The following is a 27310-nucleotide window of genomic DNA, read 5'->3' on the forward strand; positions in this document are numbered from 1 at the left end:
CTCTTCCTCAGTCATACACCACCGCCTCAGTATCTTCAAGCACGGAGCGACATAAGCCGGGAGCTTACCATGCCTGACTCTCAAGCTTCTCACTGGCCCGCCTCTCTCCCAACAGTTCAGAAAAGGCTTAAACCAGACTTGGAAAAGGCCTACCCATGCAGGCGGTCTCACTTTTAACATGCTACCAAGATTATGTTTAATAAACATCAGAGAGAAGAAAACAACTGGGTTGACCATACCTAGGCCACCCTCCCGTCTGGATCGATAAGTCACATCCCGCCTCACAAGGTTCAGTCTGTTCCCCCATAATAGCTGGAAGAAGCAGCTGTAAACCCTCGTGTAGAGAGACTCTGGCAAGAGACAAACGAAACTGACGTATAAGAAAACAGGGACCAAGTAAGTTTTGATTAGGTCAACCCTTTCCCTTAGGGACAGCCGCCACCCCTTCCAACATCTCACTTTAACATCAGCATCTGCCAACCTGGACTCCCAATTTGTTTTGCTGTAGTCATCAGGGCCAAATTCGATGCCTAGCACTTTTACCTTCTGTCAGGGCTCAGGGAAGGCATCCAGAAGCTCGAAGCCTTCACCTTCCCTGCCCATCCAGAAAACTTCACACTTGTCATGATTAATCTTGGAGCCTGATGCCTCTGCATACTGCTCCATCACCGAGACCACCTCCTGCGCCTCACCGGTCCCAGAGATGAATACAGATACATCATCGGCATAAGCCACGACCCTCAAAGGTGGCTCACCAGTAGTGCCCACCGGCACCCCGCCCAACACCCCGCCATCTAGCCTTCTAATGAAGGGGTCGATGGCAAAGGCATAGAGCAGAGGGCTCAGCGGACACCCCTGGCGCACCCCCGAGCCGACCCCAAAGGGCCGCCCAATCCAACCATTGATCAACATGAAGCTCTCAGCCCCTCTGTACAAAGCCTGAAGCCATCCAATGAACCTCCCCTCCAGGCCATACCTGTCAAGGAGATGCCAGAGGTACTTGTGGTCGACCCGATCAAAAGCCTTAGCTTGATCCAACGCCAGCAAGTACTTCCCACAGCCATCAGCCCTGCACCGCTCCAGAGCCTCCCGGACAGCTAACACCGCTGAAAAAGTACTCCTGCCCTGGACCGAGCAGTGCTGCCGCTGCGAAAGTAGACCGTCTGCCACTGACGACAAGCGCCAGAAAAGGATCTTGGCCAGGATCTTTCTATCGACATTGAGCAGGCTAATGGGGCGCCAATTCTCAATCATCGTAGGGTCCTTACCTTTTGACAGCAAGATCACAGCTGACTTCCTCATGGAGGGAGGGAGCGAACCCTCATCCAGACAGCAGTTAAACACCTCCGCTAGGTGAGGTGCTGTCTTGGAAATTCGCTTTAACGAATTTCTCCTTACCGTGAGTACTCGCAGTTGGATGCGCAGAAATCCCCCATAAAGCTGTGTGAATCTCGCTTACCACGACTGTAGCTAAACTACACGATTCCTGCCCATCCAACTACTTTTAGCTTCTGTTGAAATGTGGGGATGATGGAGCTCCGTTACCCTAGAATGATCAAACGACACTCTCAGGATGATGGTTGAATTCACATAAGGGCCGGTTTCAGACTCAGCCCCTGGTTTTATTAAAAATACACACATGCCCCCCACATGAATAAAATCAATCCCCTCCCACCGAACAATGCAATGGGGAGTGCCTATACACAGGATGTACATTCCGATTGGAGCATAGCCTTTCCTATTATCTATCACTGGTCCTCCCCCATGAGCCTTCTGAGGTCAGCAGACTTCCTCCCCTTCCTCCCATGAGCCTTCTGAGGTCAGCAGACTTCCTCCCCTTCCCCCCCATGAGCCATCTGAGGTCATATTTCCTGTCCTACTAGCTCCCATTGGCATGCAAATCCTTTGTACAAGTATTCCCTAAGCTAAACACCAGTCTGTACCTGGATGGGCCCGGTACGATCTTTATTAAAACACATCCATCCAAGATACAGTTTCAAGTTGGTAATGGGTTGTAAGATATGCATAAGCCTACACGTGGAGTTCACACCGCTTGGCGCCTTGCGTTATGAAGCCCATGTGGTACTATGCTGCTGATATGTGGATACAGGCCCACGGTCTACTGCCAGCGACATTCGCATCGAATGCCGTGGTGGTATACACGCCGGTCTATAAGCGCAGATCTGCCATCTCATCCATTACCAAGCTGAGTACTGTAATACATACATTGTACATGCGCATGGCCCAATTGCAGCCTTCAGAGCTTTAATTAAGCCACACGAGAGACATATGAATAACACTCATATATGACACATTTAAAGTTCGACCAACAATACAAAATTTCCATGACATTCCCTCCTGTTTTATCATATTCTCCTCGTGTCCCTTCTTGATCTTCTTCAGCTTGATGGGTGTAGTCTCAAACCTCAAAGAGTTCCTGTAGTTGTCCCTGAGAATAAAGCTCCACGGGGTACCTGAAACAACAAGACCCGACGCAGACTCGACGCAAACAGGCTTGATTGAAGCAATGATCCTCAAGAGCGTTGGAACCTTCACTACAGGAAGGCTCTTGCAAAAACCACAAACAGACTTGTGGTATGAATAAGGCTTGTGATCCCACGGTGGTCTGGGGAGATCCAGCAATAGATTCTCAAATTGCCCCTGCAGACGGGGCCACACAAGGCTGGTCTCGACCCAGACAGTTTTCCAAATCGCAGACACAAACCATGATGAGGCTTGAAGCTTGCTTGAAGGTCTTGGAGAATGTGGTCTTCAGAGAGATAAATTAGAGGGAAGCCAGGACGTAATCTGTAGAGAAGGTGGTTGGTTGGTGAGGTCTTCCTCCGTTCAGTGGTTGGAGTGGAATCCCAGAAGCGGGCATGGAGATGTGGTCGTCTGCCCGAGCTTGGCTTACACGGTCGATGAGGCAACAGGAACATCTCACCGCAGCATATAAAAGGCAGATGAAAAAGAGAAGCATCTGGACATACACTCCCACTTCCTTCAACCAAGATCCGATGGAGAACAGGAAATCTCCCAATCCTCCCAAACCCTTGAACGGATTCCAACCCTCACTAGCTATAACTCTAGCTTTTCCCTGTAGTTCACTAACTTTGTCCATATGGGCCTGGACCTTGTCATCGGTGTCTTCTATCCAAGTACAACAATCCTCTCCGATGAACTCACAGAACCCCCCTTTGGCGGCTAAAAGATAATCAAGGGCCATCTTCTCCTGAAGCACTAAAATTCCCATCTGCCGTTGTTCTTGGGCAATTTCTCTGACAGCCTCTACGGTCTCGTTAAACATACTATCCACGATGACAGAAAAATTGTTCAGGCGCTTCATAAGTTCTATTCCCCATCCTGTCCATGAGGGGAACCAAGCCCATGCCTGGTCACCCTCAGAGAACAGCTCTCTGCGAACTCTCCCTGCCATCCTTACCTTCTTGTGGACCATCAACTCTTCATGATCCATCACTACATAGGATGCGGGGACTAGCTTTATGAGGGCACACGAACCTTTCGCGTTCTGGGGAAATGTTCTATAGGCTGCCGAACCACACAGAAAATAGTATGGACTTGTCAGAGCAGAGCAGGAGGAGTTCCTCGTTCGGCCTCTGGCACTGAGCAACAGTTGCACAGACTGGGGGATTGCTCCCTCAGTCTGCACATCACATCCGTCCTTCCAACACACGTGGTCTGGTCGGTCAATGTGGTTACTCAGAAGGGAAGTCTGGTTAGTCAGATTGACAGTTATACCTCCCTCACAGGTGGTAGTCCCAACAAACTTGTTACCTGTGCCAAAGCTGATGTTAAAGCACACCTGAGGGCTGCCTAGCTGTCCAGTTACCCATAATGGACTGACGAGGGTCCTACAGGAGCTAGAGCTAATATTGGTGCTAAAACTGATGTTACCTGCTAAAAATGTGTCATTAAGTTCTACCGACAAATGTCTACGTGGGGGCTGACCAGGGGTCCCTTGCTTTTTCATGCCGACGCGGATGTCATATAGGGCATGAACAGCGGCCATTGCGGACATGTGATGACTGGGTGGGGGCTTAGAGCATACCCAACAGTTGGTTTTGTTGGCGGTTCTGGCTAAACGCAGGTGCATTTTAAATAAAAGGTTGGGGTATCTGCCGTCTTTTCCTCCGTTCACACACATGTATGACATACAAACAAAAAGAAAAAGGAAAATGACACCCCTCATTCTCTGGTGTAGCTGAAAAGCTTCTTGCAGTGGCTTGCGTGCACCCAGTTGTCTCGTCCCTCGAGTTTGAGTGAGGTAGGTGTCGTCAGCTGGACTTGGTATGGTCCGGTGAACCGTGGCTCGAGTCCGGTTCTTTGATGTTTCTTTAGGACGACCCAATCACCTGGCTCAATAGAAAGAACACCTGTTATTGCATTTGGATCGGGGAGCGATTCGCGAACCCGATGGTGTATCTTCTGCAGCTCCCGTTGCAGAGATTGCACATAACCTGTAAGCTGTGAATGCAAAGACGACAACTGTTGAGGAAAGTACAACCCTGTTTTTGGGAGGTCCCCCAAACAACACCTCGTAGGGTGACAGCCCATGTGGTTGCCGAGGGGCATTCCGGATGGAATAGGGGGCAATGGGGAGACACTCAGGCCAAGGTTTTTGGGTATCGGCCATGATGTTGGAGATCCTGTTTTTAAGGATTCCGTTAAGACGTTCAACCTTACCGTTACTCTCGGGATGATATGGGGTGTGTCGCCGCTGACTCCAGTTCCACCAAAGAAATGCAGTCGTGTCCTTTGGAAGAGAGGTTAGTAGTGGACAAAGAAGACATGTTAGCAGAAGAGGTGTTAGTATTGTTAGTCGTGTTGCAAAATTCAGCACTGTCATTGCTGTCCTCCCCCCCCTTCTCATCTTCCAACACAGGAAGAAGAGAAGCTGGGTTAAGAATAGTGCATCGTTTGATAGTGAGGTTAGTAGGGGTTAGGAGGGCTTTCCCCTGAGAGGGGTACCTTGCCTTGGATGTCCTGTTTTCGCAGGACCGTTCTTGCTGCACCGGTGTCGGTGAGGCAAGGGAGGGGATATTTTAATTCCTCTAGAAAAAGATGGATCTGGGCCGACACCGATTTGTCAACTTCCTATGAGAATTCATAGGAGTTACTTACCATGGTGGTCATAGGGGCGGAGGACTCATCAGGAATGAACTGCCACCGACCTTTAGGTAATTGGGGACAGCTCCTCCTCATGTGCCCCGTTTGGTGGCACTGGAAGCACCTGGGTGGGGGCCTATCCTTCCTGTGACCCAGATCCCTTGGTTTTTCGTGTGGGGTCTGGGACATAAGAACTTTGGCCTTGTCTTGTTTTCTTCTATCCATTTCCCTCTCTATTGCCGCAAGAGTGGAAAGGATAGCAGGGATAGACATCTCATTATATTCGGGTCGGGCCAGAACCAGCCTTTCCCGAATTTTAATATTGATGCCTTCCAAAAATTTGGCCCGCAACAGAATGTGTGTCGCGGTCACCTTTACCCCTTCAGTTGGAGCATCAGGTCCAACTTCCAGATCCGCATCCAGTGCCGTCTGCTTGAGACGGCGCCAGAAGCAGGCGCTTTCCTCATTAGGACCCTGGGTGAGCTTCATCATGTCCGTAGTAGAGGTAGCACCATACATTTCTGGAAGCTTTGCCTTTAGCTGTGTACAGAACTCTTTGCCCCCTGAAGTCATCTCCTCATGCGTGGTTATAGAGCACCCTGCAATCACTGTACTGGCCACTTCCATGCCCACCTTTGCCCGCAGGATCTGCGCACAATCTGACCCGCTCATACCATAGCTGAACTGGTTTTGTCCAAACATTCGAGCAAATCCTCTCGGATTGACTCGATAGTCCGGGAGCTCAGCCAGAATAGTGCGGATCTCTGCCGGGGTGAAGGGGACATGCCAAACTACCCGTTCCCCTAAAGTCCGTTCCCCCTGTGCATTGGGAGGACCTTCAAATTGCTGCACCCTGACTGGATAGGCCTCGGTCCGGGAAGAGTGCAAGGGCTGGCCCAGCTTCATCGGTGGGCTTAGATTAACCACCTCGCTTACTGCACCTTCAGGTTTGAGGTCCCTCAGATCAGGGTATAGCTGGGGGGCAGGGGTCTGATCAGTGGTTCGTAGCGCTTTGATGCAATCCGCCCTGTTTCTTAACCGGGTGTCTATTCCCCTTGATTCACAGATAGTCTGCAAATCGGTTGTTGAGTAGGCTTCATAGTTGGAAACAGAAGGAGCTGGGGTGAAGCAGGAAGAAGGGAGAGGTAGAGGTAGAGGCTGAGGCATAGATACAGAAGACACAGAAGGTACATCAAGAGTGACGTCACTAACAGAAGAGACAGGTGCAGTTATACTTCTCTCAGCCACTGTTGGTTGTTCGGGAACCCCAGCAGACCCTGATCCTGCCTGCCTTAGTAGAGTCAGCCCTGAAAGAGCTTCCTCCACCTCTGACACCGGATCCTCCTGTTTTATTCCCTCTGGAGGCCAGGTATACATCACCTGGTTCTTCCGGACAGACACCAGTTTATGTATGCCCTGCTTCCCTAATCGGATTGACCTGTGAAGCCATAGCTGTGCGATCTCTAGTTCTGACGCCTGCATTCGTGGTCCAAATTCAGAGATGAATTTTTCCCACCTCCATGCGTCAAATGTACCTTCCCGGGGAATTTCCCATCTGGTACCCTTCGACAATTTATTCCACCTTTTGAGGGGTTCTGTAGACTTCCCCCCCAAACTCACCTTCATCAGTTGTGCAGCTGTCCTTACCCTGAAGAGGGCTGGTTCCCCCTCTCTCTTCATGGACTGACTACTGCCCATCGTGACTAGTCACTGGTATATATCCCGCGTCCGGGTACCTGTTTACCCCCTGGAGCACTCGGTGGGATCCTACCGAGAGGCCCGATTCCACCACTTTCCCAGCACAGCGTAATTTATGTGATACTTATCGATCACCCGAAGCGCATCAAGTGGCGGTCAGACTGAGAGCACACCTCCCACTCCCACAGCGCAATTTATGTGATCCTGACCACCCGAAGTGTTTGTGGTAACCAGGCTAAGTGTTATACTTCCCTGGACAGCCCACTCGCACAGCGTAATTTATGTGGTTCTCATCACCCACTGTGTTTGGCAGGCCACACCGCACAATGATGAAAGTGGCTTTTCTCTCCCTGCACACAGTAGCTAACACAAGTCAAAACAAAAAGAGGGGTTCTTGGATGTTACTTAGGGGTCACTGGTTGGCCGGAAACCTGCTAACTGACCTGTAGGAAAATTGTGTAAAGAAAAAACTTTCCTAATACACACAGAAAAACCCTTTTTCAACCTGAAAAACTGTTAAAAAGGACAAAGTGGATCCTTATGAAAAACACGGGACGTGTCACAGTAAAACAATTACACAGAGGTGAACCAAAAAACTGCGCCAAGAATAACCCGTTGCTGACGCGAAAATCAATCCTATCAGCGCCGTTAAACGATCTGCGCTACACACGCGATCTTCACTGCAACCACCTAAAACCGTTTACACAAAAAGTCTGCTGGACGCGAAACACGCAACGCAGCAGCTTTAAAACAAACCCGCTTTACAATAAGGAACTACTTTTAACAAGAAAAACACAAGAAAAACATAATCACTATACAAGAAATCTATGTGCAAAAACCCAGACTTCACTGCGCTCACTAAATGTGGAACACGTGAGGGAAAAACTCGCTTAACACACTTTAAATTGGCCGGCAATACGCAAATTTAAAGCTAAAAGCAAACAAATGAAACTGTAAAAAATTTGGATTAAAAACACAATATGGGTCAAATGCATATAGGAAACTTCATGCACATTGCATAGAGATTACTGCACATGTGGTAGTCAACAAAATGGCCACCAACAGGGAAAGCACATGGTCATTAACAAAATGGCCACCAAACAAAAGGAGTACATGTGGTTAGTCAAGAAAATGACCCCCCACAGGGAAGCACATGGTAACACTAGAATGGCCCCCCACAGAGGAGCACACGGCAGACTCTAGCCTCAAAATTGCCTCTAACCTCTTACATAAAACAGACTTTTGGACAGAACATACACCGGACAATTGCACAACAATATGAAGTACAAATACAACACAATTTGGCACAATCACAGAACAGATATAAAACACCAACATGTCACACTAACATGCACATGTAACAGAAAGGACCCCCTGCTGCATGCTTGCTGGGAGCAGTAGTACCACAAAACATTGCACAGACTACATACACACAGAGATCTTACAGCAGTTAACAATTAACCTAAACCTTTCAGCACTGTAATAATTACCTCACGTGGAGGGGGGTAGAGCAATCACCACAGTACCTACAACCCACAAATACTTACCTAACACTATGCAACAACTTTTACCCACTAAAACATATACCCGTTTAATTTTTGGTTGGAAGATTTTTAAACTTGACCAAATCCAGCCAACCAAACCCACCCCTCTGTTGCTCTCCGCAGAGACAAACCCTCGTCTTTCACCCACAAATCAAGAGTTTAGGACAAAAAACTAGGTCCTTGCTAAGCGGTAATTCTTGTTAGCTAACAGAGAACGAAATCAGCCACACGAACACGCAAAAAGCGATCCTCTTAATGGCAGAGAGACCTGAAATGTGCCGGCATACTTTTTGCTAGTTCATGATGGCCCATTCCCCCCTCGTGCTTGGTTAGCTATGCAAGAATACGCGTTAGTATCCACCAGGCTCGCCAAACTGTCTTGGAAATTCGCTTTAACGAATTTCTCCTTACCATGAGTACTCGCAGTTGGATGCGCAGAAATCCCCCATAAAGCTGTGTGAATCTCGCTTACCACGACTGTAGCTAAACTACACGATTCCTGCCCATCCAACTACTTTTAGCTTCTGTTGAAATGTGGGGATGATGGAGCTCCGTTACCCTAGAATGATCAAACGACACTCTCAGGATGATGGTTGAATTCACATAAGGGCCGGTTTCAGACTCAGCCCCTGGTTTTATTAAAAATACACACATGCCCCCCACATGAATAAAGTCAATCCCCTCCCACCGAACAATGCAATGGGGAGTGCCTATACACAGGATGTACATTCCGATTGGAGCATAGCCTTTCCTATTATCTATCACTGGTCCTCCCCCATGAGCCTTCTGAGGTCAGCAGACTTCCTCCCCTTCCTCCCATGAGCCTTCTGAGGTCAGCAGACTTCCTCCCCTTCCCCCCCATGAGCCATCTGAGGTCATATTTCCTGTCCTACTAGCTCCCATTGGCATGCAAATCCTTTGTACAAGTATTCCCTAAGCTAAACACCAGTCTGTACCTGGATGGGCCCGGTACGATCTTTATTAAAACACATCCATCCAAGATACAGTTTCAAGTTGGTAATGGGTTGTAAGATATGCATAAGCCTACACGTGGAGTTCACACCGCTTGGCGCCTTGCGTTATGAAGCCCATGTGGTACTATGCTGCTGATATGTGGATACAGGCCCACGGTCTACTGCCAGCGACATTCGCATTGAATGCCGTGGTGGTATACACGCCGGTCTATAAGCGCAGATCTGCCATCTCATCCATTACCAAGCTGAGTACTGTAATACATACATTGTACATGCGCATGGCCCAATTGCAGCCTTCAGAGCTTTAATTAAGCCACACGAGAGACATATGAATAACACTCATATATGACACATTTAAAGTTCGACCAACAATACAAAATTTCCATGACAGTGCCAAGCTAGATTTGAAAGTCTTAAAAAACTCCGCTGTCAACCCATCTGGCCCTGGTGTCTTTTTAATGGCCAGACTGTCTATCGCTTTGGCAACCTCTTCAGCTGTGATCTCACTTGTCAAACTTGTGGGCGGGGTGTTATTCTCCAAACCTGGTGTAGAGTCCAGGAAGCTTGACATCCCTGCCCGGTCAAGGTGCTTCTCTTTCAAAAGATCCTCAAAAAAAGCCCTTGAGACCTCCAAGATCCCTGACCTGGATTTCGTCAGGGATCCTGTACTATCCCTCAGGCCGCTGATCGTCTTAATTGCTATGCTCCGTTTACAATTCTGGTAAGGGTCGGGTGAATGGTACTTCCCGTAGTCCCTCTCCAGAACCAAAGAGGCATGCCGATCATACTGATACTTCTTCAAAAGAAGCTTAACCTCTGAGATTGCCCCAGAATCTCCACCCTCTGAGACAAGGCGGTCAAGCTTTCTCCGTAACTGCTGATAGGCAATGTATTTCTCAAGTTGTTTCCTCTTACCTAGGGCCTTGAAAAACCTGCCAATCCGCACTTTGGTAAGCTCCCACCATTCCGACTTACTGCCGCAGAAATCCAGGATGGTCTCCTGAGCCTGAAGAAACTCCTCAAAGGATCGTCTCACCTCTTCGTCCTCCAGCAGAGCCGAATTCATCCTCCAGACACCCCTTCCCTTCAGCGGTGTATCTGAGGCATTCAAAATCAGTTAACAAAAGGTGGTCGGAAAACTCCACCGCCTGACACTCAGGTGCCGAGAAAGCGGAGTCCCCCTTTAAAAAAAAACCTATCTATTCTACTCTCACTTCTACCTCGCCTAAAAGTGAATCCCGTGCTGTCCGGGCTGCGCTTAATTAAGGCATCCTCCAGACCTGCTTCCCTAACTATCGCATTCAAAAAAACGCTGTCATACTCCAGCCTGTCAATGGAGCCCTTCCTGTCCTTAAGCCTAGTGACAGTATTAAAGTCTCCTCCAAAGACAACTTGCCGGGATGTAAAAAGGAAAGGCTTAATCCTTGTAAAGAGGCATTTCCTAGCCCACGTAGACTGGGGACCGTAGATGTTAATGAGCCTTAGCTCCTGCCCCTTCACAAGGACGTCCAAGACCATACACCTTCCAATCTCTACCTCAATGACCCACCGACACGTTACCATGCCGGAAAAAAGTACCGCAACTCCGCTGTAAGGCTCAGCCGCAAGAGACCAAAAGGAAGGACCACACCTCCACTCCCTTTTTGCTAGATGGACGTCAGCTAGGCTGGTAAGCCTGGTCTCTTGCAAAAATAAAATGTCAGCTCCAATACTGCTGAGCAAAAATAAGGCTGTACTTCTTGCACTTACAGCCTTTATGCTGGCAACATTAATGGTTGCCACCTTTATCGGAGCGGGAACTGCCATTAAGGTAGTTGAGATGAGCGTTTCTTAACTTTGGTTTTCTCAGCTTTAGCTGGGGGTCTAGTCCTTTTAAGGGACCCTCCAGCCTCTTCCTCCTCCATGGGGGAAAGAGACTCTCCAGTGTCTCCCTCTTCCCCTGAAAGAACCCCAAACTTATTCTCAAGAGATATAACCTCAACCTCCAGTGAGGAAACTGAAGAAGAAGGGGACAGCACTGCCCTATTTCTACCTCCCTTCCCCACCAAAGACCACACACCCTCCTTATTCTCCTTAGATGTTCCATCCTTCCTAGGGACTAAGCTCTCCTGCCCAGCCTTCACCTGACCCTTAGATGCCGCCGAGCCCCCTGTCCGACCTCTGCGACGCTGCGGGAGCAAAACTGGCGGGGGGACCACAAATAGCTTACACACCCCTGCCCCCTTAGCCGCCTCACCCAACTTGGAACAGGGGGGGGCACACGAGGAGGGGCAGACAACACCTGGGAGGATACAGAGACGGGGGAAGACACCACAACAGGGGGGGTTACAGGCACACTAGGGGTTACACACGGTGCACCTGGCACCAGGGCATCCAGAGCAGTTGCCCCATCAGGAGCTGGGCCTGCACCCGCCTCCTCTGCATCCATCCTGGCCAACTCCTCAGCAATATCAGATAAATTATGTAATGCTTCAGGGCATTGGTTGTAGGAATGCCCCAATACCTGACAGAGGTTACACCGAATTTGATTACAATCACGGGCTACGTGACCAATACCCTGGCATAATGAGCACTTCAGGACCTCACAACTTGAGGCGAAGTGCCCCTTGTTGCCACACCGGTGGCAGACTTTTGGCTGCCCGGCATAAAAGACTATTAGTCTGTCCTTCCCAAGGAAGGTCGAAGATGGGAGATGCTTCACCATGTTATTCTCCACCTGCAGCCTTACGGTCGCCGACCATCCCCCAGTCCAGATCCCACGATCGTCCAAGATTTTCCTAAGGGGTGCTAACACTTCCCCAAACCGATTTAGCCATACAATAATATCCGCCGAGGGGATCGACTCATTCCTGACCAGGATTGTAACGTTTTTGACAAGGGGCTGCCTAGAAATAACTTTTGGTGCCAGGCCCTCCCACCTGGGGGTCCCCTTCCACTCATTTTCATATTTTTGCCAGAACAAGTCTAGGCACTCCGGCTTCACAAATGACACGTCATACTCGCCGGTCCCCACCGGGGCTATAAAAGCAAATATGTCTACTGCTTTGAAGCCCATATCCAGAATTCTGTCAACAACATCTCTTCTATTTGGGGTGGTGCTTCCTCCGTCCCATTTTAGCTGGACAACGTTCCTTCTTTTTATAGTTGGTGGTGATACCCCTGCCTGACCCTCCGGTGGTCTTGCTACCCCCTGTCTATTTTTTAAAGCCGCTGAATAGCTCAGGGCTCCCTTGGCAACCGGGGCTGAGACGGGGCCTGCAGCTGGGGCTGAGACGGGGCCTGCAGCTGGGGCTGAGACGGGGCCTGCAGCTGGGGCTGAGACTGGGGCTGAGACGGGGCCTGCAGCTGGGGCTGAGACTGGGCCTGCAGCTGGGGCTGAGACGGGGCCTACAGCTGGGGCTGAGACTGGGACTGAGACTGGGGCTGAGACTGGGCCTGGAGCTGGGGCGGAGACTCGGCCTGCAGCTGGGGCGGAGACTGGGCCTGCAGCTGGGGATGGGGCTATACTGGCCGCAGCAGACACTGCACCAACCAAATTGGCCTCACATGAAGCACCCATAATATCAATATTTGCATTTGCTGCAGATTTGTCACACACAACCACACAAGTGTCCGACACATCACTTACAGTCCCCGCAGCCGGAGAGGCTTTCAACTGCGGCTTCACCACCTTCCCCTCCTGCGGTTTGCAACTGTTTTCCAGCTTGCTGGGAAGTTTTTCCCGCATTACAAAAACCGATTTCTCAGTCTTTTTTGGCTTCAGTGGCCTAGGGCACTTGTCTACCTCATCACCAGTGTCATCAATTGAAAATGCGAACTGCCGTCCGTGCAGGGGGGACTCTAATGCAGTCACAAATTCCATGGCACCAACCTCCTCCTCCTGCTCCACCTGGGATCCCCAATCTAGCCGCTGTTGCTGAGGGGGGATGGGTTCCGACTCACCCTCCACTTTCAAACATTCTCCAGCACGCTGAGAAGTAACTTTGCTGCTTTCTCCAACCTCAACTGGGGGGTCGGACAGGTCCCCGGATGACACCGCCTCTCCGATCTGGCCCCTCGCGACCGCTAGGGATCTGTCACGGGCCTGCCTGAAACGCTCCTCATTCATGTATTTCTCCCGCATGAAACCGCTGGATGCTTTCAGGGTCTCCATTAGATCACATTGCTGGCGCACTGCCTGCTCCATACGCTCCAGCTCGGGCTTCATAGCTTGCCGCTTCGTGCTCCACACACGATCATAAGATGACTTGAACTTCCTGAGGTCATTTTTCATTCTGACCAGCTTGTCTTCCTCCTTCCCGATCCTTGCCACACGGGCGGCCACACGGCCCCGATAATCCGCATACGATTCCCCTCCTTTTGGGCCTTTTCCCAGGTCCTCAATAGCTGGCATGTCAAGACCGGTACTAGGAGCCCCAGGGGTCCCTCCTCCTGGATCATGGCCAGGCTCGGCCATCCTCTCCTGGGTAGTGCCAGAAATGTAGTCCCTGGCTCAGACTGAGGCCTAGCAGGACCTCACACAGCATACACCACACACTGTCTGTGCAGCACCACGCCCACTTCCTCCTAACGACACTCAGCTGTAGGATAGCTGGAGGGACTCTAGAAGGGTGTGCCAATTGCTAGACTGCTCCCCAACCCTTAGAGTGCACCAGATTGTATATAAGATTCGTATCTTATATACAAGATATAGAAGGTTTGATCTGAGACAATCTCATTAAGGTGCTGCCTGCTTCTGAGCATCAGGTTGTAAGGAGAGCAGGCTTAACTGGTAATGGCAGAGGTAAACCATTCAGGAGATAGGGAAATCCAGGTAAGTCCAGGTAGGTTTGTCCTTCATGAATGAAACAATTGCTCATTTGAGCCAATAACTAAACTCATGTCAGTTCCCAACTAGGATGCCCACCTGGTTACAAGATGTGGACCTAGGGTTGGAGGCTTTACCCCGGCCAAAGCTCTACAAAGCCTCCAGGCACCAGGAACCTCATTAGGACTTACTACATTTCTCAGATAACAACATATCTCTTTACACCATATCAGTAAAAAAATCCTACAGCTCCTCACCATGTGTATGTGAGAAACCTTGGCAACACATACACAAATTTTAATTTATTTTTACAAACAATTTCAATGGGTTGGACATCATTACAATACATGGTCACATAATAGAGTAGGGTTTCTCAACCAGGATTCCTCCAAAGGGAGCTAGGGGTTCCTTGAGCAATGACCAGTTTTTGCCTCTCAGATACGTTCCCACTGACACCATTGATCTTTTTAGCTATCTGAAAGGTAGTAACTCTTCCCAATGACCACAAGTGTAAGGGGCATTCTTTCTACCGACTATATAGTCATCTTTACCAGGGGTTTCCTGAGACCAAAAAGTTATTTCAAGGGTTCTTCTGTGTTGAAAAGGTTGCAAAAGTCTGTAATAGAGGAATGGATTATGAGGAAGTGGGCAAAATGCTGAAACATAACATAGATTGCACTATTTACATTCAACACAAGGCAGTGATTTCTGTTGGAACACGCAGGCAGGAAGTGATATAAAAGTTGAAACTGGAAGTTCCGGGTCAGAGGTGAGTTGGGAGGAAGTAGAGAGGAGACATTGCTGGAACTGGCAGCAGAGGAGGTAATAAGATCTTATTTTATATTTACACCCAGTAACCCCCCCTGTTATGTCCATCCTCTTCCTTCATTGTCATGTCCGTCCTGTTCCTCCATAGTCACCGTGATGTCTTTTATAGTTTATATTAAAGATATTTTCCAAATATAAAGCCATTTATTCTATTGTCCATCCAGAGCCTCTGGTTTATAGACCTGATACATCCTAAATATAGAACCATTTATCCAACCGTCCTTCCAGAGCCTCTGGTTTATAGACCGGATACGTCCTAAATATAGAACCATTTATCCAACCGTCCATCCAGAGCCTCTGGTTTATAGACCGGATACGTCCTAAATATAGAACCATTTATCCAACCGTCCTTCCAGAGCCTCTGGTTTATAGACCGGATACGTCCTAAATATAGAACCATTTATCCAACCGTCCATCCAGAGCCTCTGGTTTATAGACCGGATACATCTTAAATGTAGAACCATTTATCCAACTGTACATTAGGAATAAGGTGAACTGATCTGGGTTATGTTCAGTTTGACCTGCAAAGGTCTAGGAAAAGCAACTTTAATTTTGGGGCACACAATTGCAATAAATTATCCAATTTTTTGGTAAAATATTTGAGATGAGATTGCACCCAGTAAATAGATACCCAACATATCAAACCTTAAATTTATGTGCTCCCATGAAATGGTGCCAAACTTCACTACCCTATATTTTTTACATTTCATTTTTTTTTTTTATTTGTCTTTTTTTCAGCACATGGGGGACAATAAGCCCCCTATGTGATGACTTTTTGGTGACAGGTTCTCTTTAATGAGACATCTGGGGTCTAAAAAAATCCCAAAAGTCTCACCTGATGCATGTCCACTCAGCTCCCTCTCCTCTACCTGGTGGCACCCACCATACAATGCAGGGACGTTCATTACCGGAGGTTTGAAAGCAATCGGCAGCTGAGGATGCACCGGATTCCTTACATCTGACAGCCAGAAGCTGGCTTGGCAGGTGTCTACCCGATCCCGGAGGCTGAAGTCACCAGAGCTATACACACGATGGATGGGAAATGGGTCCCCATCTGTCTGTTTTTAGCATACAGGGTCAGATCTGATGCCGGCAGGTGTCAGTGGACTTGTGTTTGGTGACACCCGCCGGTCCATAGAGAGCTATGGATGGCCCTATCAGGTCCACCTGAAAAACCAACCATTAGTATGAAAGGGGCCTAAATTCTTTGGCTTCCACTGTTAGTTTGAGAGTTGATATTGCTTGTTATTGATAGAAGACTGTTTTTTTTTTAATCATTTTTGGTAGATGGTTGATGTGGTGGCAAACGGCTGCATTCGTTTGTCAGATTGGATTCGCTGCAAATCTTTCGCTCGAGCCAAGCTCAAAGCTTATTCCTAGTTATAGTATATTGACCATTGAGACCGGTATGTGATCTGTCTTCAGAGATCAGAGTCTTGAATTACATGATCACACCGATGAGGATGGAGGAGGACCCGAGTCACGTGACTGAGAGGATATTGGACCTCACCCTGGAGATCATCTACTTGCTGACTGGAGAGGTGAGGAGGATTATGGGAGGTCACATGACATCACTCTTGTCTCTATTAATAAAACACACACCTGACGGGAGAGGTGAGGAGGATTCTGGGAGGTCACATGACATCACTCTCATCTCTATTAATGAAACACAGACCTGACCAGAGAGGTGAGGAGGATTCTGGGAGGTCACATGACATCACTCTTATCTCCATTAATAAAACAGACCTGACCAGAGAGGTGAGGAGGATTCTAGGAGGTCACATGACATCACTCTTATCTCTATTAATAAAACACAGACCTGACCGGTGAGGAGGATTCTGGGAGGTCACATGACATCACTCTCATCTCTATTAATAAAACACAGACCTGACCGGACAGGTGAGGAGGATTTTGGGAGGTCACATGACATCACTCTTATCTCTATTAATAAAACACAGACCTGACCAGTGAGGTGAGGAGGATTCTGGGAGGTCACATGACATTAGTGTTGTTTTTTCATAACAGAGTTTTCCTCCTGTAAAGTCTGGTGACAGTTTAACCATCGCCTTGCCTTCACCTCACTCCTTGAAATCCAAGAGAAACAATGACAAGAAGATTGTAGAACTCGCCAACAAGATCATTGATCTGCTGACAGGAGAGGTGAGCGGTGCCGGGAATTCTGGGACATTCTCCAGTAACAGATAAGGGATGTGTCTGGATGGTAACTGTATCATTGTGTGTGTCAGGTTCCTATAAGGTGTCAGGATGTCAGTGACTCTGAGGAGGAGTATTTAGAAGGACACAAGGACCTCTACAAGGATGTCATGATGGACAATCAGCTGCCCCTCACATCACCGGGTAAGAGGAGACTTTATTGTAAAGGAGAGAGCAGTACGGAGGATCCACCTAGATCCCTCATCATCTGATAAACACATAGAAACAATGGATTCAGTCAGTGTGTGTGTTTCCTACAGATGGATCCAGTAATGGGAACCCACCAGAGAGATCTCCCCGTCCTCTGTATTCCCAGGCTTCCACACATGAAGATCATACCATCCCTCACCATCATCAGGTAGATGGATCTAGTAATGTGAACCCACCAGAGAGATGTCCCCATCCTCTGTATTCCCGGGATTCCACACAGGAAGTTCACACCATCCCCCACCATCATCAGGTAGATGGATCCAGTCATGGGAACCCACCAGAGAGATGTCCCCGTCCTCTGTATTCCCGGGACTCCACACAGGAAGTTCAAATTATCTCACATAAGTTTAAAAAAGAGATAAAAGAGGAGGGTGATAATGTTGGTGTCATGGAGAAGATTTCTGGACACAAAGCCCCCTTCAAGGATGTTATCATGGAACTATCAAACCCACCAGAGAGATGTCCCTGTCCTCTGTATTCCCGGGATTCCACACAGGAAGGTCACACCGTCTCTCGCTATCATCAGGTAGGTGGACTCGGTGTATAGAACAGAGAAGTAATTCTGAACTTTGTGAGATGACATTCTTCTATGTAATGTGGTCGCTTTAATAGATGTTTTATGTTATTTTGGGGTTTAGGATGAAGTACGAATTAATATAAAAGTTGAGGTTAAAGAGGAAGAAGTAGAGACTTTTGTGGGGGGTGATCAGCCATCCATGGAGGATGTTGAGATAATTATCAAAAGTGAAGAGGATGACATTTCTCTACCTATAGACACAGGTGAGTAACAGACACTATAGAAGAGCAGATATGATGTCAGTGAATTGGAAACTGTTGCAGGGAAAGGTTGGGGATAGCTGACAAACTACATGGGAGAGATTGGGGTCATTTAGGAAACTGTACTATATTTCTGATTGCTATCTCTTTAGGAACTCTACTCCTTTGCTGCCTTTTATTTTTTATAATCATGAGTTTATTTGTCTTTAATTTTACTTTGCGGTTGACTTAAGGTTAGTAGTCACTTCTACCACTTCACAATATGTCACTGTCATTCACCTTCTCTCCATTACAAAAATAAAAGTTAGGGATTCCCAAGTTAGGTCTATTATCCCTTTATCCTTGATTAGAACTGTCCTACTTCTGGACAACTTTACTCTGCTGTATCCTTCGTAGCATTTTAATTCTTGTAGTGAAACCCTATCTGTGCTGTTTTTTTCTAGAAATTGTGGGCCTAGCCTTGCTCATTAAAATTGTCCTGCTGCTGACCACTGTTTCAAGGCTGTGTCATATGCGGTCTCCCATCACTAAATGACAGATCCCCGGTTGCAGTAATGTAAATTGACTGCTGGAATTTGGTCAGTGACAATCAGGATTCGTGGTTATATATTTACATTACCACAGCTGACACCTTTTTCAGAAAAAAAGATTCTGCATTACCCTGTTACTGTAAGTGCTGAGATAAGGCGGAGGAGGAGATACTGTATACCATATGGAAGGTCCATCTCCATTCCTCAATATAACGTCATGTTCCCAACAAATAAGGAGGAGATACTGTACACCATATGAAAAAGGTCCATCTCCATTCCTCAATATAACGTCATGTTCCCAACAAATGAGGAGGAGATACTGTACACCATATGAAAGGTCCATCTCCATTCCTCAATATAACGTCAACAAATGAGGAGGAGATACTGTACACCATATGAAAGGTCCATCTCCATTCCTCAATATAACGTCATGTTGCCAACAAATGAGGAGGAGATACTGGACACCATATGAAAGGTCCATCTCCATTCCTCAATATAACGTCATGTTCCCAACAAATGAGCAGTAGATACTGGACACCATATGAAAGGTCCATCTCCATTCCTGAATATAACGTCATGTTCCCAACAAATGAGGAGGAGATACTGGACACCATATGAAAGGTCCATCTCCATTCCTCAATATAACGTCATGTTCCCAACAAATGAGGAGTAGATACTGGACACCATATGAAAGGTCATTCTCCGTTCCTCAATATAACGTCATATTCCCAACAAATGAGGAGATACTGGACACCATATGAAAGGTCCATCTCCATTCCTCAATATAACGTCATGTTCCCAACAAATGAGCAGTAGATACTGGACACCATATGAAAGGTCCATCTCCATTCCTGAATATAACGTCATGTTCCCAACAAATGAGGAGGAGATACTGGACACCATATGAAAGGTCATTCTCCGTTCCTCAATATAACGTCATATTCCCAACAAATGAGGAGATACTGGACACCATATGAAAGGTCCATCTCCATTCCTCAGTATAACGTCATATTCCCAACAAATAAGGAGGAGATACTGTACACCATATGAAAGGCCCATCTCCATTCCTCAATATAACGTCATGTTCCCAACAAATGAGGAGGAGATACTGGACACCATATGAAAGGTCCATCTCCATTCCTCAATATAACATCATGTTCCCAACAAATGGGGAGGAGATACTGGACACCATATGAAAGGTCCATCTCCATTCCTCAATATAACATCATGTTCCCAACAAATGGGGAGGAGATACTGTACACCATATGAAAGGTCATTCTCCATTCCTCAATATAACGTCATATTCCCAACAAATGAGGAGATACTGGACACCATATGAAAGGTCCATCTCCATTCCTCCATGCATGTTTCTCTTTTTACTGACTTTTTTGTAATTATTTATAAATTTCTTTCCATCAGATGGCGGTGATGTCAGGAATTCCTCGGAGAGACGTCTTCTATTATCTGTTGATTGTAACTCAGAAGATAATGCCATCACACGGGATTCGCCAGGAGTAAATCCAAATACTCAAAACAGACCGTACTGCTGGGAGACATCAATGGATCCCTCTGATCAGGGTGAATCTTCTGACCAATCACATACTATAATTGGAAATATTCATTTAAGATCTGACATAACAGACAAATCTTATCCCAAAAAATGTTACTTACCTCCCGACGGTGAGAATCTATTCTTATGTTCAATTTGTAGGATATCTTTCGCAGACAACAAAAACCTCCTTGAACACCAGAGCACTCACATGGGTGAGGGTCCTTTCCCTTGTTCAGCATGCGGTAAATGCTTTATAGAAAAAGAAACTCTTATTTTACACCAGACAATTCACACAGGTGAAGATCCTTATTCATGTTCAGAGTGTGGGAAATCCTTCCCTCACAAAGGAGCGCTTTTTGAACACCAGAGAAGTCACATAGGTGAGCGTCCGTTTTCCTGTGCAGAGTGTGGGAAATGTTTCACACAGAAAATCACCCTTCTTATACACCAGAGAAGTCACACGGGTGAGCGTCCCTTTTCCTGTTCAGACTGTGGAAAATGTTTTTCAGAGAAAGGAAAACTTCTTATACACAAGAGAAGTCACACTGGGGAGCGTCCATATCTATGTTCAGAGTGCGGGAAATGTTTCACTCGGAAAGGAGACCTTGTCAAACACCTGAGAATTCACACGGGTGAGCGTCCGTATTCATGTTCAGAATGTGAGAAATCTTTCAGTCACAAAGGAGACCTTGTGAAACACCAGAGAATTCACACAGGGGAGCGTCCTTATTTATGTTTAGAGTGCGGGAAATCTTTCACTCAGAAAGGAAACCTTGTTATGCACCAGAGAAGACACACCACGGAGCGTCCTCAAAGCGTTCAGAGTGCTGGAAATGTCTTACACGTAAAGGAAGTCCAGCTAGACATCAGAGAAGACTCACCAGGTCGAACTGTTTAGTTCTAAAGTGTAGGATGAAAAAAAACCATTGTTTATAAAGGGCCGTATGCTGGCAAAATGCTGGTTTCCAAAGAAATGCGAGTTTGAAGGTAGGTTAAAAAGCGTTTCCTGAAATTATCGAAACACATTGGTTTGATGTACTTGCGGCTACCTTCTTGTTCAATATGTTAAGAAGGTTAGACAACCCAAGACATCAGAAAATCTAGATTCAAGAGTAAAAGATCAGTAGTACAGCATTAAGAAACACGTAAAAGAGATACAAAATACTGTGTATCAGTATGACATAATCTAAACATACACTATATTGCCAAAAGTATTGGTCTCCTACCTTTCCACGCACATGACCTTTAATGGCCTCCCAGTCTTAGTTTATAGGGTTCAATATTGAGTTGGCCCCGTTCCTTTGCAGCTATAACAGCTTCAACTCTTGAGGGTGTCTATGGGAAGGTTGGACCATTCTTCCAGAAGCACATTTGTCAGGTCAGGCACTGATGTCGGGGGAGGAGGCCTGGCTCGCAGTCTCCGCTCTAATTCATCCCAAAGGTGTTCTATGGGGTTGAGGTCAGGACTCTGTCAAGTTCCTCCATCCCAAACTGGCTCCTCCATGTCTTTATGGACCTTGCTTTGTGCACTGGTGCGCAGTCATGTTGGAACAGGAAGGGGCCATCCCCAAACTCTTCCCACAAAGATGGGAGCATGAAATTGTCCAAAATGTCACCTTAAGGAACTAGGGGGCCAAGCCCAACCACTGAAAAACAACCCAACGCCATAATCCCCCCTCCACCAAACTTCACACTTGACACAATGCAGTTAGGCAAGTACCGTTTTCCTGGTGACCGCCAAACCCAGACACTTCCATCGGATTGTCAGACAGAGAAGCGTGATTGGTCACTCCAGAGAACACGTCTCCACTGCTCTAGAGTCCAGTGGCGGTGTGCTTTACACCACGGCATCTGACACTTTGCATTGCACTTGGTGATGGAAGGCTTGGATGCAGCTGCTCGGCTATGGAAACCCATTCCATGAAGCTCTCTACGCACTGTTGTGCTCATCTGAAGGCCACACCAAGTTTGGAGGTCTTTAGCTATTGACTCTGCAGACAGTTGGCGACTTCTGCGCACTGTGCGCTTCAGCATGCGCTGACCCCGCTCTGTCATTTGACGTGGCCTACCACTTGGTGGCTGAGTTGCTGTTGTTCCCAGTTGCTTCCACTTTGTTATAATCCCACTAACACTTGAGCATGGAATATTTAGTAGCCAGGAAATGTCACGGATGGACTTATTGCACAGGTGGCCACCTATCACGGGAGTCACTGAGGTCCTGAGAGCGACCCATTCTTTCACCAATGTTTGTAGAAGCAGTCTGCATGCCTAGGGACTTGATTGTATACACCTGTGGCCATGGAGGGGATTGGAACACCTGAATCACATGATTGGGAGGGGAATGGAACACCTGAATCACATGATATGGAGGGGATTAAAACACCTGAATCACATGATATGGAGGGGATTGGAACACTTGAATCGCATGATTTTGAGGGCTGGCCCAATACTTTTGGCAATATAGTGTATACAGTAAAACTGCTAGCTGGGTAGATCATGTCTTCCCAATCTATCAAAATCACTGGAGAAATCAAACATCGTATCGGCAAAGAACCCATATTCAGAGTAAAAAGGAAGGAAGAAGAAAAAAGGAAAAGGCAAGAGGAAGCCAAGAGGGAAAAAAGAAAGAGAAGAGTATAAAAGGAGACATAGGAAACTCGCGGGGAGGACTCGGTGAACTCTAAGGGTGGACGTAAATGAATGCACATGAATTTAGCCCAATGGTCCCATGTGTCCTCAAACTGTCATACTCTGTCATTGATTTTACTTGCCATTTGTTCATGAATCATAATGCAGGAGATCTTTTGCTTCATCCTCCGGTGGAAGACCAAGGATTTTCTCCAAGCTCTCGCTATTGTAATCTTGGCAGCAAGAAAAATAAAGAAAATCAGTCGTTGAGAGCCACACGGTACCCCGGGGTGATTGAGGTCTAGGAAATGCAAAATTTCACACTAAGGCTACGTTCACACTAGCGTTGTGTGCAGGCGACAGAGAGGCATTTGGGAAGCGTTTTTACCGCTTCCCAAACGCCTCTGCCAATTCTGCACATTACAGCACATGGTGCTGTTCTAACGGGAGCGTTTGCGTCGCGTCGCGGCAAAACGGACGCCTCTGGTTGAGTCAGGAGGCGTTGAAGCCTCCTATTCTCGTCTATGGTGCCGCTCCGCAAACACCCGGCCGGCTGTGGGGCGTTTGTGGAGCGGTAACACCACTCAAACTGCATTATAGGCGTTTGTGGGGCGTTAACGCTCGGCAACTTCCGCTAAACCGCGCATGCGGCGTTTGCGGTGCATTTGCCGAGCGTTAAAAAACGCTCCGCAAACGCCGGACCAACGCTTGCCAAACGCTATAGGGGCATTTGGCAAGCGTTGGTAAAACAGCCAAGTGTGAATGAGCCCTAAAGTGAATTTTAGGGCAAACAAACGCGATAAATGACCACATATTTGGTAAAATACAAAAGACGAAGTTGAGCTGAGTAAATAGATACCCAACATGCCAAACCTTTAGTTTGTGTGCAACAAACTTCAATACCCAATATTTTCTATAGGCGACATTTCAAGTGTTACGGAGGAGGTCAGGTGCTAGAATTATTGCTCTCACTCCGGTGTGCGCGGCGATATGTAATGTGTATCGCAATGGACGTTTTCATGCGTAGGTGCCCTGACATGTGCATTTACTTTGTACAAGCGTATATGTGGGGGTGGGAGGGCATCAACATTTTCTTGGATTTTTTTCTTAACTTTTTTTTCATCACATCTTGGACACAAAGTCTCCTATGTGATGATTTTTATGTGACAGGTTCTCTTTAATGAGACATGCAGGGTCTAAAAGACCACCAATGTCTCTTCTGGGCCCCGCTGGATGTATTGCAATGCAGAGAAAGTGTCAGCGGTGACCCGGAAGTGACATCACACACGTCGCCTTCTGGATCACAGTCAGAAGGGGAGGAGAGCGGATGTTTGTCCACTCTCCTCCACCATGTTGACCCTGGGCTTGCAGATGGGCAGTTGGATCCCAGAATACATGACGGGAGTGCGCGCGCGCGGGACTGTTACCAGGGGCGAATGTTTGTCCTCTCTCCTCCAAAATGTTGACCCTGGGCTTGCAGATGGGCAAGTGGATCCCAGAATACATGGCGGGAGCGTGCGGGACTGTTACCGGAGGCTTTGGAAACAATTGGGCGACGGGGTCTAAAAGACCACCAATGTCTCTTCTGGGCCTCGCTGGATGTATTGCAATGCAGGGAAAGTGTCAGCAGTGACCCGGAAGTGACATCACACACGTGGCTTTCCGGGTCACAGCCAGAAGTGGAGGAGTGCAGATGTTTGTCCGCTCTCCTCTCTCCCCTGCATCTGCCATGTCAACCCCAGGCTTGCAAATGGGCAAGTGGAACCTAGAATACATGGCGGGAGCACGGGCACGCACGCAGAGGGGGTCACCATTACCAGGGGCTAAGAGTCCGCCTGTTAGTTTTATAGACAACCCCGGCGGATTGTGTATAGAAACCCTCCCCCCCTTGCTGTCAGGTCCGTATGACGTGTGGGATTAGAGGGTTAAATTGGTGGTCATGAGGAAGAAGGACCATTACAACGGTTGAAATTTGGATGGTCCCTGCCAAGCTGGCCAAATTTTGATCAGTGTTCATACACTGTTCGAAATTTTGGCCAGCTTGGCAGGGACCATCCAAATTTTCAACCATGGTAATGGTTCTTCTTCCTGATGACCACCAGCTTTGCAATCCATGGACAATGGTGTGAACAGCTTGTCAGGACTGATTACTCAGATCTGGGCTCCTCTCTGAGCCCTGAATCCCTGGTGATCAGTGGAAGTTCTAAGAAGATCGATTATCCATGAAATAGAGGAACCATTCGAGAATAATTTACAGTGATGTCAAATGTGTAAATTTAGTAGGAAGGGGCGTAAGAAATATTCAATAAACGAGTCCTGTGTATATTGGTAAGCATTTTACAACGTTTTGCCAGCCGTTCATATATTTATACAACTGATGTGTGTACTTTATAAATGTGTACATCGATTTTCAGTTTATTTTTTAACCTTTATCAGAAAGCAAAAAAAAACCGGACAGCTGCCTGTTGAACAATATCCATAGAACGTCCGTAAAAACAAACAAAGACCAATAAAAAAAACACAGCGAAGGGGGTGAAGGATCAGCGACGCGGTTCATGCTTAAGCCTGAAACGCATTGGTCTCTCACACCTCCACTGTGTATTTCTTGGTCTCTGTTTGTCTTTATGGACATTTTATGGATATTGTTCAATAAAAGCGATTTCAGTATGTGGCTGTCTCGTTTTTTTTTCCTTCTGGTATCTCCAGTTACAAGCTGGGCTGGCACCTGTGTCGGGCGACTGCGGCAGACTAAGGCGGACCAGCCTGGAGTGGTGTTCTCTTTTCTACTGTTTCGAATTTTTCATTTTTTTTTTTCTGTTTTGCCGCAATAAAAATAAATATTAACAAGCAGGTGAAGTGTGATCCTCAAGATATTTTCCCATTCTTTGTATTTTAACCATGTGTGATAATAAAGTTGTATATCGAAGATCGTATTGATCCTGTCATTCTTGAAAATGAGATATACAGAAAGTAAAATGCAGAAAGTGCACATCTCCTCTGTAGTTCCAGCCTCACATACAGTGGGGATCGAAAGTTTGGGCACCCCAGCTAAATATTTGTATTAATGTGCATAAAGAAGCCAAGGAAAGATGGAAAAATCTCCAAAAGGCATCAAATTACAGATTAGACATTCTTATAATATGTCAACAAAAGTTAGATTTTATTTCCATCATTTCCACTTTCAAAATAACAGAAAACAAAAAAATGGCATCTGCAAAAGTTTGGGCACCCTGCAGAGTTAATATCTTGTACTGCCCCCTTTGGCAAGTATCACAGCTTGTAAACGCTTTTTGTAGCCAGCCAAGAGTCTTTCAATTCTTGTTTGAGGTATCTTTGCCCATTCTTCCTTACAAAAGTCTTCCAGTTCTTTGAGATTTCTGGGCTGTCTGTCACGCACTGCTCTTTTAAGGTCTATCCATAGATTTTCAATTATGTTGAGGTCAAGAGATTGTGAAGGCCATGGCAAAACCTTCAGTTTACGCCTCTTGATGTAATCCCCCGTGGATTTCGAGGTGTGTTTAGGATCATTATCCATTTGTAGAAGCCATCCTCTCTTTAACTTCAGCTTTTTCACAGATGGCATCAAGTTACCATCCAAAATTTGCTGAAATTTTATTAAATCCATTTTTCCTTCTACTCGTGAGATGTTCCCTGTGCCACTGGCTGCAACACAACCCCAAAGCATGATTGATCCAACCCCATGCTTAACAGTTGGACAGAGGTTCTTTTCATTAAATTCTGCGCCCCTTCTTCTCCAAACGTACCTTTGCTCATTCCGGCCAAAAAGTTCAATTTTAACCTCATCGGTCCACAGAACTTGTTTCTAAAATGCATCAGGCTTGTCTATATGTTCATTTGCAAAGTTCAAACCATGATTTTTGTGGTGAGGACGTAGAAGAGGTTTTCTTCTGATGACTCTTCCATGAAGACCATATTTGTACAAGTATCTCTTTATAGTGGAATAGTGTACCACAACTCCAGTGTCTGCCAGATCTTTCTGGAGGGATCGTGCAGTCAAACGTGGCTTTTGAATTGTTTTTCTCACAATCCTGCGAGCTGTTCTGTCTGATATTTTTCTTGGTCTTCCAGATCTTGCTTTAACTTCCACTGTTCCTGATGACTGCCATTTCTTAATTACATTCCGAACAGAGGATATTGACATCTGAAAACGCTTTGCTATCTTCTTATAGCCTTCTCCAGCTTTGTGAGCGTCAACTATTTTCAGTTTCAGTTTTCTAGACAACTGCTTAGAAGAACCCATGGTGCTGATTGTTGGGGCAAGGTCAGATGAGTCTGGGCATTCAAAACCTTTGAGATTGACATCACCTGGTCTTCCCAGACGATGATTGAGAACAATCCATGACACTGGCAGGTCTCAGCTTTGCAAGGGGGGCAGTGCATGCTATAAATTCTGCAGGGTG

The 27310-nt window shown here is 46.9% G+C and overlaps 2 protein-coding genes across 2 annotated transcripts in view; one reads left to right on the plus strand and one right to left on the minus strand.

Moving 5' to 3' along the window:
- Positions 1-1574: 1574 nt before the first annotated feature.
- Positions 1575-7087, minus strand: LOC149453376 (uncharacterized). The gene is made up of 2 exons (XM_089688425.1): positions 4705-7087; positions 1575-4373 (listed from the first exon to the last, which is right to left on the minus strand). Exon 1 carries the CDS (start codon positions 6823-6825, stop codon positions 5116-5118), a length of 1710 nt encoding a protein of 569 aa, XP_089544551.1. The 5' UTR covers positions 6826-7087; the 3' UTR covers positions 1575-4373; positions 4705-5115.
- A 7836-nt stretch (positions 7088-14923) lies between these two features.
- Positions 14924-27310, plus strand: part of LOC149453377 (uncharacterized) — a 28374-nt gene continuing 15987 nt past the window's right edge. Inside the window, exons 1-7 of the mRNA XM_089688633.1 lie at positions 14924-14972; positions 16404-16519; positions 17004-17138; positions 17225-17336; positions 17555-17928; positions 18041-18182; positions 20129-21153. Of these exons, the coding sequence (XP_089544759.1) occupies positions 16424-16519; positions 17004-17138; positions 17225-17336; positions 17555-17928; positions 18041-18182; positions 20129-21153 (1884 nt within the window). The 5' untranslated portion in view covers positions 14924-14972; positions 16404-16423. The remainder of the gene's footprint in view (positions 14973-16403; positions 16520-17003; positions 17139-17224; positions 17337-17554; positions 17929-18040; positions 18183-20128; positions 21154-27310) is intronic.

Source organism: Staurois parvus, unplaced genomic scaffold, assembly GCF_062004578.1.
Source record: "Staurois parvus isolate SC_StPar_1 unplaced genomic scaffold, SC_StPar_1.0 ptg000449l, whole genome shotgun sequence".
Classification (NCBI taxonomy): domain Eukaryota; kingdom Metazoa; phylum Chordata; class Amphibia; order Anura; family Ranidae; genus Staurois; species Staurois parvus.

Coding starts and splice junctions, on each gene's coding strand:
- LOC149453376 (XM_089688425.1), bottom strand. CDS start 6,825: ATGGGCAGTAGTCAGTCCATGAAGAGAGAGGGGGAACCAGCCCTCTTC.